Here is a 14,199-nt window from a genome sequence, read left to right as displayed (position 1 = left end):
TAACTCTTCTGCAACTCTTCCTTAAGTTTTTTTTATACCTGATAATACGGGACTGGAGTTGCAAATATACAGTAAGAAATAAAAAAAGGGAAATACCTCAGATAAATGCCCCATCAATGTGTCATGTTTCAGATCGCATCAGGCTTGTGGTTCTGTGATCTATAAAACCCAAGAAACAGACAGATAAAACAATAGTTGGGAATTGGATCTTTATCTGCAGCTCACATTTCCATCTGTATTTTTAACTGCCCGTATCTCTGTAAAAAATGAGATTCATATCTTCAATATGACATGCCAAATATGTATTTGAATATGTATATATTGAACTGAATTGATGTTCCCTCTGCAGTCTCTAAACTTGATCTCAGGCAAATACGACCCTTCTCTGCTCGGTTTTATGTAACGTTAGCTGTGATTTTTCTTTATAAGTAAACGTATGAGATTTCACATAAATAGAATTCTAGAAAGGACATTTGATATTGTACTTGAGGATGCTTCTAGTTTAGTGAAAGTCCCTATTTGCTATTTGTATAAGGAAAAAAGAGCCCCCAGTTCTGACGGCAGTACTCTGCTGATTCCATCCGACCAGAAATAACGACAGCAGAGACGATCTCTGATTTCATCAGCACATATAAACAAACTGCATAGCCATCACATGGAGAATGTAAGCAATATCAGCACTTATTGATTGACTGGCTTTTCAGTCTTTTGGAAAAAACCCTGAGGGGGTATCTTTGGCAAAAAATAAAAATAAAAACGAGGTTTTAAACCACTCACTCAAGTTTTACACAGTGGAAGAAGGTACTTTTTTGAACCTTAACATTGCACTATGTTTTCCCTCTGAACATGTGGCATCACTATAACATATCATGTTAGCAACTGTTAGGTTTTATAGAAACAAATGTTGTTTGGACCTTCTTGAGCTTGATGAGCGTTCCTCATTCTTTGCATGCTAATCTTGCTGGCTGCTCCTCTTAGTGGAGTAGTTTTGTGCTGCTCTTGGGGATATCCTTTACTGCAGTTGTACTTGCTTTGATTCCATCTGTTTGGCTAGTGTCCTGTCTGCCAGCATCCTCTATCTAGGCATACAGAGCTCATTCATGACTTACTGGTTGCTAGATACCATCTCAGACACATGCCAAGATTATGGGGCACATTTACTTACCTGGTCCCTGCACGATCCCCGAGGCGCGTTGTCTGCCGGAATGCCCATCTGCCGCGATTCATGAAGATCCTGCATCCGATTTCCTGCATGTGTCGCTTCCCCGATCAGGTCCACCGGAGATCACCATCTTCCTCCTGGTGTATGTAAGTGCATTGGATGCGACACAATTTTAAATGTAAAATCCCACGTGTTGTCCAAATCCGTCGGATCGTCTGTCGGCTCACCCCCCGATTTGTGTCACGTGAAAGCTGGCGTAATTGCAACACAATCTGATCGCGTGCAACGCATTCCCCGAAAACGTCGGAAATGCCGCCTTGGGACCTTAGTAAATAAGCCCCTATGTGTTTCATTGGCTATGGATATCAGACAGCCGAGTATACGATTGTGTTGTGTTGAGTTCTTCATACGATATATTCATTTGTTCTTGGGCTATGAATCCCAAGATCAAGTATCTTCACATTACCAACACTATCTACCCAAATACCAGACCGATTCTGTCATTTTTATAGTAATATGATAAGACGAAACACAGTCAGCTGTGTGTCATTTTCCCAAATTACTTGAGGTTGCATGAGCTGCATGGATTTGCATCTTCGGTTGGCTACCTCTCTGCTCGGTGTTGGGCTCCTGACCCCTTCCTGCATCCTCCTCTTGTCTTGTGTTGTTCTTAAACATATTGGTTGAAAGACTCAATTATTTGAACCATTTACCTGCAGCAATCCCACCAGTGAAGAAGATTCAAAGGAGGAAGAATTCTATGCAGCAGAAGATACAGGGCTGGTAGGGGTACTCAGAGAATGGGGACAACAAGTATTACCAGAGAAAATCTCTAAGACTGCAGAAGAGGAGAACACGTCCCTGGTGGAGATGCCTCAATCAGAACTAGATTATGAAGAAACATCAATGACTAGTGGTGGGTTTAATGTGAAAGAAAAAGAAAAGTTCTCTGGAACTGAAGATTTATTGAGATTGCAAGATGCAGAACTTGACACTGGTTTATTGTCCTTAACTAACCTTAACAATGAAATCATTGGAAGTCCAAGTATCCTCCTTCCTACTTCCACTCCACAGCTGATTCCAGCATCTGCAGAATTATTGTCAGCGCTAGATCAACCAGTTGGACTGCTCCAAGTATCAGACAACCCCTGTAACCAAACAAAAGAAGACTGCAAAGACAGTAATACTGATGAAAGAGATCAGAAAGGATCCTGGAATTCTAGAACTTTAACTACAGATGGTGTAAATACCCAGACAGGGGGGCAGAACCTTTTAATCTTGCCTATTACAACAGATGGGAGCTTAGACGACTGTAAAGATAAACTCCCCATACCACATAGCTTAGAAAAGGAGAGCTGTCTCCACAACCGAGAATCCCCCACAACTGAGAGCGTTGAGCCCAATCTGGTGATGTCCAAGTTCAATAATTCTTGTGATAATCTTGTTACATCATTACTTAATCAACAATCTCTTCTTGAGGTGACAGAACCAAAAAGTCTTCTGCCACAGATGGGCGAGATTACAGCTTATCAAAGTTCTCCTGGCAATCTTTCTGAAAAATCAGATATAGGAACTAAGGATTGTCTGGATGCTGGACATGTCAAAGAGACAACTTTAGTAGGAGCCACTCAGGCTGAAACTGCAAACCCTGATTTTAGTGAGGAACATGGTATGCAAAAAAGTGCCACAATAGGTGATGGACATTTTACAACTAATGACGTGCTAAACTATAAAGTAGAGGCACAGGGATTGCAAAATAGCCCTAAAAATGAAATTTCTTCCAATCCATTGAGCCCTTTGGACATTCAGGACCCAGTGGCACCAGAAAATGCCTTATGTACACCTATTTGCAATACTGGTGGTCTAAATAATGCCATAAATAAGGTTACTTTGGAGCCCACAGCAGGCCTTGTAGATACATCTCTTGACTTCTTACAAGCAACGTCTTCTAAGGACCTAATTCGAGTAAGCAGCAAGACTGAAACAGATACAGATCATACATTTCTGATTTCTATGAAGAATTTACTATTAGATGATGTGTCAACTTTTCCCCTAAATTCTGCAGAACTACATCTGGCAGTACCAAGTCCTGATGTACAGGAAGATAAGGTTAAAGGTAAAACCATATCGAGCAAAGACCAGCCAGCATCCAATGAAGAAGTCAACCAAAATCCCCAAAAAAGTCAACCAATATCCCCGAAAAACATTGAATTACTGGGCCTTCCTGGGAATGAGTTCACAAGAGTAGAATGGAGCATGGCCGGAGAAATGGAGAAAGGACCGACTGGAGAGAAGAGTAATAGTGAGCATGGGGTCAATGATTTGAAGAGCATAGCTCAAAAGGAGGTTGTAAGTGATGAAATAAGTGTCAGCACCCAAGAGGAAAAGACTTTAAAGACTGATACAGATAACAGTTATTTATCTATCCCAGCATGTCCAGTAATTACAGAACAATCCTCGGACACACCGGTTTTACTAGATACACCAGCTGAATCTTTAAAAGCTGAAACTTTTTCAAAAGGAGACGAGGAACGCTTGTTATCTTTCCAAAGTCACAAAATTAAGAGCAAGACTGAGTATTTATCATACCCAAAGGAAGAAAGTTTCTTCACTGAAAAGTTTGAGACATTTTCAGTTCAAACCAAGGAGAAGACCAGCCAAAACCAAAGTGGAAAGGACTTGTGCTTAAATGACATACATCAAAGTCCTGGTATTAATGCAAAGCTACAATCATCCTTCTTGTCTGATGTGGAAAACCTGAACCACAGGCCAGAATGTACCGTGGGGGAGTCATCCAAGGTTCAGCCAAAGCAGAATCTGTCTGTCATAACTCCAGAAGAGTTTAAAATAGTAGACATCAGCCAACCAAACCTGGAAAGCAGGTCTACAAAGAAAAAGGAGGTTCCCTTGAGTCAGCAAGAAATTGCGTCCTCTGAGAACACACCCTACCTTGACAATGCTGTGTACCCTGGCAAAGCCCTGGAGGAGAAAGTAGAAGATGCATCTTTTGCTTCAACATCAGAGCATTTAGGATACACATCAGATTCTCCCGCCATGAGTGATGAAACACTCAAATTCACTTCTGCAACTTGCGAAGTCCCTTTCACTGTGGACACCACCAGTGCTTTGGGAAGCCTGGAGGACAACATTTTGCTGAACATTCATCCAAATGAAGGCATGAAACAGCAAAAAATTGAATCCTCTGAGAACACACCCTACCTTGACAATGCTGTGTGCCCTGTCAAAACCCTGGAGGAGAAAGTAGATGAATTTTTAGCTTCAACCTCGGAGCCTTTAGCATACATATCAGATTCTTCAGCCATGAGTGATGAAAAGCTCAAATTTACTTCTGCAACTTGTGAAGTCCCTTTCACCATGGATACCAACAATGCTTCAAGAATACTAGGAGACACTATTTTGCTGAACCTTCATTCAAATAAAGACTATAAACAGGAAGAAAATGCCCTAACTGAGAACACACCCTACCTTGACAGTGTTCAGTGCCCTAGCCAAGCCCTGAAGGAGAAAGTAGTAGATCAATCTTTAGCTTCAACATCAGAGCCTGTAGCTTATATATCAGATTCTCAAGCCAAGACCGATGAAACGCTCAATTGTCTGTCAACAACTTGTGAAGTCCCTTTTACAATGGACACCACCAATGCTTTGGAAATCCAGGAGGGCAAGATTTTGCTGAACACTCATCCAAATGAAGGGACAGAACAGTCTTTGACATCAGAAGGTCAGTGCTTTAAATTATCTTTAGATAAAGATGACAAAACTAATGTAGGGACCTTTAGTGCCCCAGGTCATTTTGAGTTTCCTCCAGGTGTTTCTATAGAGCTTCATGTACCAGATAATGCATCACCCCAACTCCAAATGAGGGACAGCTTCAGCTCTATGGAAATACCAAAAGAGTGCTCTACAAAGCAACCAAATATTAAAACAGATGTTGGGAAGATCTGTGAAGCAGTAAACACTACTTCTCAAGATCTACATATGATAGAAAATGTCAACCTTCATTATGGACATTCACACACAGCTTCGTTCTCAGAACCTATTAATAACTTACAATCTGAACTTCATATTTTAGGTTTTCCTCAAAAGGAAGATGTTATTAGTCTTTTACCTATCATGAATCTAAAGGACGCAACCGGGGCATGTGGTGAGCTTACACTACAGGCTGAAAACTCTGATAATAAAGAAAGCATTTCTAGTAAAGATATATTTGAACAGGCTCTTGAGAAGACTGATAAGGATCAAGTCTTGCAAACTCAAACTACTGACATCAAATATACTGCTGACGTCACAGAGGAGGCGGATTTTAACATGTGTACTATGGAAACAGCGAAAACCACTACTGACTATATGGTAAGGCCAAAGGATTCCAAGTCTAATCTTCTATCTGAAGCACAACTAGAAGCAAAGTCACAAAAAGTGATAAAGGAAGCGAATGAGCAAAGTAAGAATGCTGAAAATGATAAAATAGAGTCAAAACAAGTGATAAAATTGGGTCCATTGGCTGTTGATGTCTACAATGATACCTCACATAGCATTCAGGAAGAAGGACCTGGAGTGTTCTTAGGTGAAATGGACCAGTTGGATACAAAGCCTTTTATCTCAGATCTTGAGGAATGTATCAGCGCACATAGTGGAAGCACAGAAAAATCAGAGGAAACATTTAATATTCTGCATCATAATACACACAAGGAAATACACCCCCAAGAGAAACATCCTGAAATGGCTTTTAAAGGAAAGCACAGCCACAGTATTGAGGGAGGAGAAGTAATGACCCATAGTTCTCAGGAGCACACAAGTAATGCGGTCAAGCCAATTGAAGACAATGAAATTATGATCAAGCAGAATGTAGCTGATACTACCAGTACATATTCTATGAAGAAGTCAGGATTTGCTCCAGAAATACCTATTCTTCTCAGAGATGAGACTGAACTTCCATCAGGAGAACCAGATTCAGGAACAACAATTGCTGAACCTCAACTAGTACAACCTGATGAAGAAACCAGAGCACTAAATGTCACCTCTTCTGGGCCTTCTGGTGGACAGAAAATGCCTTCTGAATCCTTACAACTTCTTCCAAAAAGAAACAATGAGAACATCGACAATACAACAATTAAACCAGAAATTATGGACAATGAGTTGACTTCTGATCAACTAAACCTTTCACCAATGGTAATAGAAAACATCACCTCTGAAGCCATGCTAGAGATGCCGGACTCCAGTGCAATCCATGTGGAGATAGTTTCTGGACCAATAACACTCAAAGAGACAGATATTCTTTCTGATATTTCAGGTTTCACTGCTAAGGAGGCAGCAATCCTATCTGATGAACCATATTTGCCTTCACAGCTGGCAAATGCTGTATCTACAACCATGAGCCCTCCTTCTGATGACTTGACAACTTTAGTGCAGCCTGTTAATTCTACGCAGACAAGTATTACACAAGATACCGAACTGGACCATGAAAAGTGTGACTTTATCCCTGCAGACAGAGTCTCTTTACAGAAAATAAAACCTGATGACCTTCTACTGTCCACAAACCAAGAAACAGTCTGTGAACCTCCAGGAACTGACCGCACTGAGGACAAGAAATTACCTTCTACAGCTCTAGTTATTGGATCTGATCTACCAATTTCTAACCAAGGCTCTTCTAGTTCTGCTCCAGAAAACATACTTCCTTCTACAAGTGAACCAGGACCTTCCCCTCCAGTTATTAGAAGTCCAACTTTTCCAGCATCAGACTCTTACAGCTTCACCCAGAAATTGCGCAGTGTCCTTCATTCTGACCTGCCGGTCACCAAAAGAACTGTAAAACCTACACCTGCACCACCTGAACCACCGTTGGTCCCCCCAACAATGCCTACAGGAGGAGCGACCACGGAAAGGTATTTTAGTAGTTTTCTAAGAACTTTAACAAATATACTTATGGTAGTTATGTACACGTATTGAACTGTCACTTAATTTTCATTTAAAACACAATGTAATATATATGTATACTGCTCAGTATTTAGCATCAGTATTTGTAGGCTTAAAACAAGAGTGGGATGAAGAAGGGCTTATAGTTCTGCTCTAATTTTTGCAGTTTTTATTGTTTTCACTGGTTGCAATCCACACCATGTTTTGGATTACAAATACCGTTGCAAACTACTGATTGAAAAATGTGTGTGAATGAGATCTACTCAGAACCTATATCTCTGATCACATTATTAGGAATGAGTCCTAGTTCACACCAGTGCTATGGCTATATTTACATGGACCATGGTGGAAAGATCAGATCACTATTCCAAAATCAACTACAGCAAATATCTGTGTGAATGGGATTTAGACTCTACAATGTCTGAACATACTCTTACAGGCCAGGATGATGTCCAACATTTTTGCAGTATTTTCTGGTCTATAATTAAAACATTACCTCCTATTTAATTGCAGAGTGTTGAAACTTTACATCTGAAACTTTATAAAACGTGTGCAGTAAACACAATGCCCTTCTTCTAGTTTAGGATTGTCCACAGATTGTTCCTTCTCTAATGGTCCCTATGGCCAGGTTGAAGGTCATCTTTGTGTGTGGTACTGCTCCTATTCTAGTACTTTACTGCCGTCTCAGTCAGTACTTCCCCTGTTCCTATTTATGGTCCCCATACAGTCTACAGAGCTGTCTCCAACTCCTTAGGCAGACAGGTGGACTGCACATGGACCCAGAATATTATCCAGTACTATTGACAAAAAAAATGACTATTATTTTGGAACGTATGTGGACTACAAATACTGTGGACACTATACATCAGACCTGGGCATTGTACAGCCCGTGGGCCACACTCGGCCCTCTAATTATCTCTGTAAGGCCCTCGTGAGCTCCCCTGCTTGACTGTGTACCTGAACGCTGCAGCATTGTGGGTACGGGTCTGTGACCGGATCCGCAGGTAGAGTGTGGACTGCGGTTGTCACTGTGGCAGAGCAGGAGTAATACATTCCCTGTCCTGCCGCTATGCACAGCACCTCACACTATGCACAGCAGCAGCATAGAAAATGACATTCCCTACTGGACAACCCATTTAAAGATATTGAAAGGAAGTCTACCATCAAAATCAGGCATGAAAAAAAAATCAGGCGTGATTAACCAGTGACATTTACTCATAGATCCAGGCAGCGTTACTGTGGTGAAACTTCACAAGCTGTTACGCTCCCCCTCTGCTTCCTAAGCACTTCCCCACTCCCTCTGCCTGATGTACTCTCAGTGCAGCAAAGGAAGTTTCATCACACAAGGGGAGAGTAAGTGCTCCTGCTCAGTGTAACAGCCTGTGAGGCTACAACACAGTGGTTCTCTGGTAGAGCCCTTTAAAGGACATCTATCACCAGATCAAGGATTGTAAACCAAGCACACTGACATACTGGTGTGTGTGCCCTCTGGCAGGAACTGCTCTTCTTTTAGCTTACTATGCCCTTGTTTTTAAGAAAAAAGGGCTTTAATATTTATTCATTAACTCCCATGGACCCTGGACCCCCTCAGGTCATTTTTTTTTTAAAAAAGGGGGCATTAGAAGCTAAAAGAAGAACAGCTTCTGCCAGAGTGGACACACACATGTTGGTGTACTTGGTTTACAAACCTTGATTTGGTGATAGATGTCCTTTAAGCTCATTAGCATAATCACTAAAGTTTATTTTATAAGGAAAGAGGTCATGGATAACACATATAGTAAGATTGTCCCTTGTTTATCATGATGGATTTAGATTTCTTTTAACCTTTTTAATGATAGTAAACCTTTAAAGGACATCTACCACCAAGATGAAGGATTGTAACCCAAGCACACTGACATCCTGGTGTGTGCCCACTGTGCCAGTATCAACTATTATTTAAGCTTCCTATGCCCTTGCTTTTAAGAAAAAAAGCACTAAATATTTTTCAAATGCCCCAAAGGAGCTCCAGACTCCTTTAACAACTATGGAGCCTGGAGCCCCAAACACTCATTTGCACAACTCTTAAAGCCTTTGTTTGAAAAAACACAGGAATAAGAAGTTAAAAGAGCAATTCCTGCCAGAGGAGGCACACACCAGTATATCAGTGTGCTTGGTTTACAATCCTTCATCCTGGTGGCAGATCCCCTTTAACGGACATCTACCACCAGGATGAAAGACTTGTATGGAGTCTGGAGCCCCTCAGGCTCATTTGCATACAGTCTTTCATCCTGGTGGTAGATGCCCTTTAAAAGAGTATTTCCTCCATTCCTTTAGTTGATGCTTTCTATCATAGGACAGTTTAGTCATTTCATACAGAAACCTGCAGGCAACCAATGTGGTGGCCATAACAACAACCACAGGCGTTTTCACCAACTTTCACATAGTGAAACATAGAGACTTAACCTGGATAGAAAATACAGCATTTGAGTTATTTAGGGCGTTCCAATTGATGCATTGGATGCTAGAAACAGTCCCGTAGCAAATTGTAAGATCCTTTGTGGCACCAGGTCCACTGTTTTTATGCACCACAATAGGACTACCCAATCAGTTCTATAACTAATGCAAGTGGAAGTCTTTGTTCAATGGTTCATTATTGTACCATTCGTTGTACCAAACGAATAGAACGGCAGGTTAAGCATGCATGCTGCTACTCCATGCAGTGTTAATCTGGGGGTATAATGGACCCCTTTTCTCATGTTCTGTCAGGGGACCCCCACAATCAGCGAGTTATCCCCTATCTTGAGAATAAAAGATAACTACTTGTGACCTTTAATGAGGCTGATTCATAGGGGGTTTTGCTTTTCCATGCAGGGTCCATGAGAAGTAGAATGTTGGTTCTTCTTCCCAATTCTAACATACAATTTTTTTCTTGTGTCTGTGGAGACTTATTTTATCAAATCCTTAATGTTTCAAAAAGTTCTAAAAATCTAGAAGTAAAGCTGGCCATACTTTAAAGGTCACATCCACATTGCTGAGAAATGGAAATGTAGTAAACTGGGAATGTTAAAAAACCTCTGGCAGGATCTACTATTCCCAAAGAACAATTGACTTGGGCAGTTTACAAGAACATTTTTTCAATATGTATTCTAGATGCACACATAGTCTCCTGTCTTATTATTCATGTATAGACATTTATGCTAACAGCTGCTGCGGAAACTCTTTGTAAAGTCAGCGCTATAATTCATTCTTTAGAGAACAAATGATAAATATTCCTCTTGTCATAGGTGTCAGACTTGTGGCCCGAGGCAAGAACTTAATATACATTGTGACTGTGGTGTGTGGAGTAATATGAAGGCTTGAGGTTAAGAATCGCTGACACTCCGCATACAAGACGGTTGTCAGGTGGCACCTACTCCATTGTAAGAGGTGACTGTGTGTCCTGCCAGACATTAGCTTCCTTGGCAACTTGAGTTTGTTGACAAGCCATTACTTTGTACTGTGAGGCTGGACTGTATCAGATTGCACTCGGAAGGTGGAGAATGCACTTCTAGACAGCAGACTAGAGAAGAATGACAAGTATTGGAACAGATTTCTGCTGGAAATGTTGATTATTTTCCTTTACGCAAAGATTGAAGGGGAAATGCATCTTTACTTGGAATGTTGCAAAGAATGTTGCATTTGTTTTTCTCAATTGTTAAGTTTATCCTAAGAATAGGACGCATTTGGGACACCTCTTGAACTTGACAGGTTTTGGCTGTGGGTTTGGGTCCTATGACAAATCCGTTCTCTTGGCTGTGACACGCAGGCTTAGAGCAGAGTTTACTACTCCCCCCTCCCTCCTCGCTTCTTCTTTCCTCTAAGTGATTGGAAGGTTTTCTATTCCTGCCCTAAGGGGTGGGAATGTTTTAGCAGTGCCCGGGCATGCTGCTTCAGTGTGTGTCACAGATTCCTATGGCCCTGTGCAGGACCCCATGTCTGTCTGGGAGCTTTCACAGTGCCCTTCCCTAAGGAGGGAAGAAGGAGGCAGAGCCCCTCCCAGACACTGCATCATTCCAGTCCCCGGCCTTTTGTTGTAGCTCAACTTTCACTAAGGAGAAGCAAAGTTTGTTGCCTCCTTTCATTCCATTCCTTGGGACTGACAGACACAGGCATGGTATATCCGGGGTAATCCCATAGCTGCTTGTTCCTTGGGATTTAAGGGAACGCCTTGGATCATTGAAGTCGAAGCTGCTTTCTGGGCACGGAATCTCGGTGAGTAGAACGAAACATTGAGAAGTGTTGGATGCTGTGCCAGGAACACCGGTGTATTAGATACATAAGCTGGTTAAGAGGCTCATTGTACAAGTCATATACTCCACGTATACTCCTCCTCCATCCCTACAGAGTAACCTGTGATGCTACCTGTTCCTCTAGTTCTAGAATCCAATATATATGACCGTATGATACCCTATAGACATTGATTTAAGAATGTACACAATGGAATCTCAGCTAAAATCATTTTACAAATATATATTGTGAGATGCAACAAGACAAGGAAGCAGCGAGTCATTGGTTCCTAGGTGTGACATGCAGGAAAAAGTTTGGCAAAGCTCTTAATTGTTATGATGGAATATTTTATGATGTAATGAATCATTGCAGGGAGTGTTTGGGATATTACTGCTATGCTGATGTCAGATGTTCATTGAGGGTGATAATTCAGGAATAATGAGAGGTGATGACTTCATTCTCGAAGTAATATGAGACACAGTATTGTGATGTAACTGTCTACAGTATGGTGAAAAAGATAATATTTCAGAATATTCCTATATCTGGAAGAACAGATTTTATTAGGGAGCAAAAGCTGTGATGCACCTGTCTCTTTAGTATATAGCACAAGCACAAAGTGTTATTGTATACGGTCTATTCAAATGTATTAAGTTCCGGCGTGAATAAATGAAGCTTCCATATCTTTGCCTATTCCCGTTACATTAAGGTAAGGAAACTAAGACATGGGAGGATGTTTGAAAAGTAGGTGTATATATATATATATATATTGTATAGGTGGGGTAATGTGGGGGTAGATGGTTTGACATGGCTGATAACAGGTAACAATAGACAGAACAGTTGAATGAAATAGATTTATTGTCTATTTAATAATGAAGAATATACACAGTTGTTCATGTTGACACAATTATAGGCTCTCTATATAATAGACTATGTTTTGTGGATATCAGTTTCCGTGACAAACAGCACCCCAGAGACCAGTTTCTTATCAAGGTACACTAGTTAAATAGGTTGAATAGCTCAGGTCAAAGTCCTAGTCTTATTTTGTCGCTTAAACGTAGTAACAAGAGTTTGACCTTTACATAGTGTAAGACAAAAGATGAGGATTGTCAAGTCTCAAATCATAAATGATCCGTGTATGTACAGCGTCCAGGACTCTATTTGCAGTTATCTTGGTCTAACAGATGCTGTTTGACAACCACATATTCCTGTCACTACAGAGTTGTCGTCCTCCTTTCCCCTGTCCCCAAAATGTCAATGTCAGGAGGTTATTCAGAACAAAAGAACTGAAAGGCATGAACTTGTCAATCCCATGCTGCTCCTTTCCCTCTGCTCTGGTGGTCTTTGCTATCCCAAGTTTTACATGATCACAAGTCATACATGTGTACATGACCCCCGCGGCCAAACATTTATTGTTTCGTGTTTCTATTGCAATAATTGATATTATGTACGTTCTATGTTTAGTCATAGAGTGCTGAGCCCAATAATGGGCATTTTCCAAGACCAATATTCCTAGGAAAGGACAGAGTAGCATGTTAGAAGACTTCCCGAAGGAGGACGACTCCACGACTTGTAATTCTTCTTTTATTATACAGGACATGCTCTTTAGATCTTCCGTAGCTTTGCTAGTTTGTATTGTTTAGCATGTGATCCTTGCTTCCTGCTTTCCAGATAAATCAACATGTGCACAGTAAATTTGGAGGTACAGAATGTCCTGACTTGCTTGACAACTTCAGTCCCTGCAATGCTCCAGGAGCCAAAGTCATTGTTACGAGGAGCTTGCTGTATACTGACAGGATGCTGCAGCTCCCACCACTGTCATCCTACAGATTCCTGCGCTTTATTTACGAAGAGTTAACTCTTTAAGTGCTCGTCATGTGTCTGTTATGGGAGACTAACGCACAGAAGTGAAAATATACAGAAATTATACTTCAGTGTCCTTATTAAATTTCCATTAACATATTGCATTACTACCTACAGCATATTCAGCTATTTATTTGCAACCTAAGCCTATTAAATCACAGGGAAAAGCTGAATGTAGAAACCACTACTGCAACATTGTTGGTCAGGGAATCCATACAAAGCAAAACATCGAAAACAATAGAAGTTGTATGAGAGATATAAACCTTGCTCAAGGGTTTTGTCATAGCGTCCATCTTCCTGCTGGACAAATTAAGATGCAGCGCTGTTTTATCCAGCGATTACCTTATATTAAAAAAAATTATATTTTTCTACTAAACAAGTTAGGCTAACTTGCTGATTGTTTGGGGTCACGGTGATGAGACCCCCACAGATCACGAGAATGGAGGGTCTGATGTACCCCAGTTGGACCCCTTGTTGCTCCCTGGGATGAGTGAAGCAGCCGGACGCGCATGGCGCGGGGCCCCCTTGATCTATATGGAGCTGATGGAGATTGCTGAGCGCCATACTTCACAATCTCCATCAGTTTAATAGAGATGATTGGGAAGGCCCGGACATGTACGTCCTGCTGCTTCGCTCATCTCTGAGAGCGATGAGGGGTCTGACTGGGATACACTCTTCACTGAGACCCTCAACGATCAGCAAGTTTGGCCCTATCCTGTCAATTGGGCCTAATTTGATTTATGGGAAAACTCCTTTAAGAGAAAATTTCTTCTATATTCAGTCTATGTACTTAGATTAATATCCTCAAATGCCGTGAACCCTGTGTCTTACAGAGACAGTAGTCACTGAACAACTCAACCATCAAAACAGCCTGCAACAGAGAGTTCCAAAATCTTACTGCTGTTACAATAAAGAATCCTTATCTATGATTAAATAGATACATTTTTCCTTTGGTAGTGTAGATGCCTTCTAAACATGGTCACAGGCCTAGATAAAACTTA

General features: G+C 41.1%; 1 protein-coding gene across 6 annotated transcripts in view; it reads left to right on the top strand.

Annotated features, from left to right (window-relative positions):
* TACC2 (transforming acidic coiled-coil containing protein 2) overlaps positions 1 to 14,199 on the top strand; it is a 118,785-nt gene that overhangs the window by 43,139 nt on the left and 61,447 nt on the right. For all 6 annotated transcript variants that reach the window (XM_072130786.1, XM_072130784.1, XM_072130787.1 and 3 more), the window contains one exon: positions 1,882 to 7,062. In XM_072130786.1, coding sequence (XP_071986887.1) covers positions 1,882 to 7,062 — 5,181 coding nt within the window. The remainder of the gene's footprint in view (positions 1 to 1,881; positions 7,063 to 14,199) is intronic.

The sequence above is a fragment of the Engystomops pustulosus genome, chromosome 11 (assembly GCF_040894005.1).
Source record: "Engystomops pustulosus chromosome 11, aEngPut4.maternal, whole genome shotgun sequence".
Classification (NCBI taxonomy): Eukaryota; Metazoa; Chordata; class Amphibia; order Anura; family Leptodactylidae; genus Engystomops; species Engystomops pustulosus.
The sequence above is the reverse complement of the archived record's forward strand: the minus strand, read 5'-3'. Positions and strand labels throughout refer to the sequence as shown.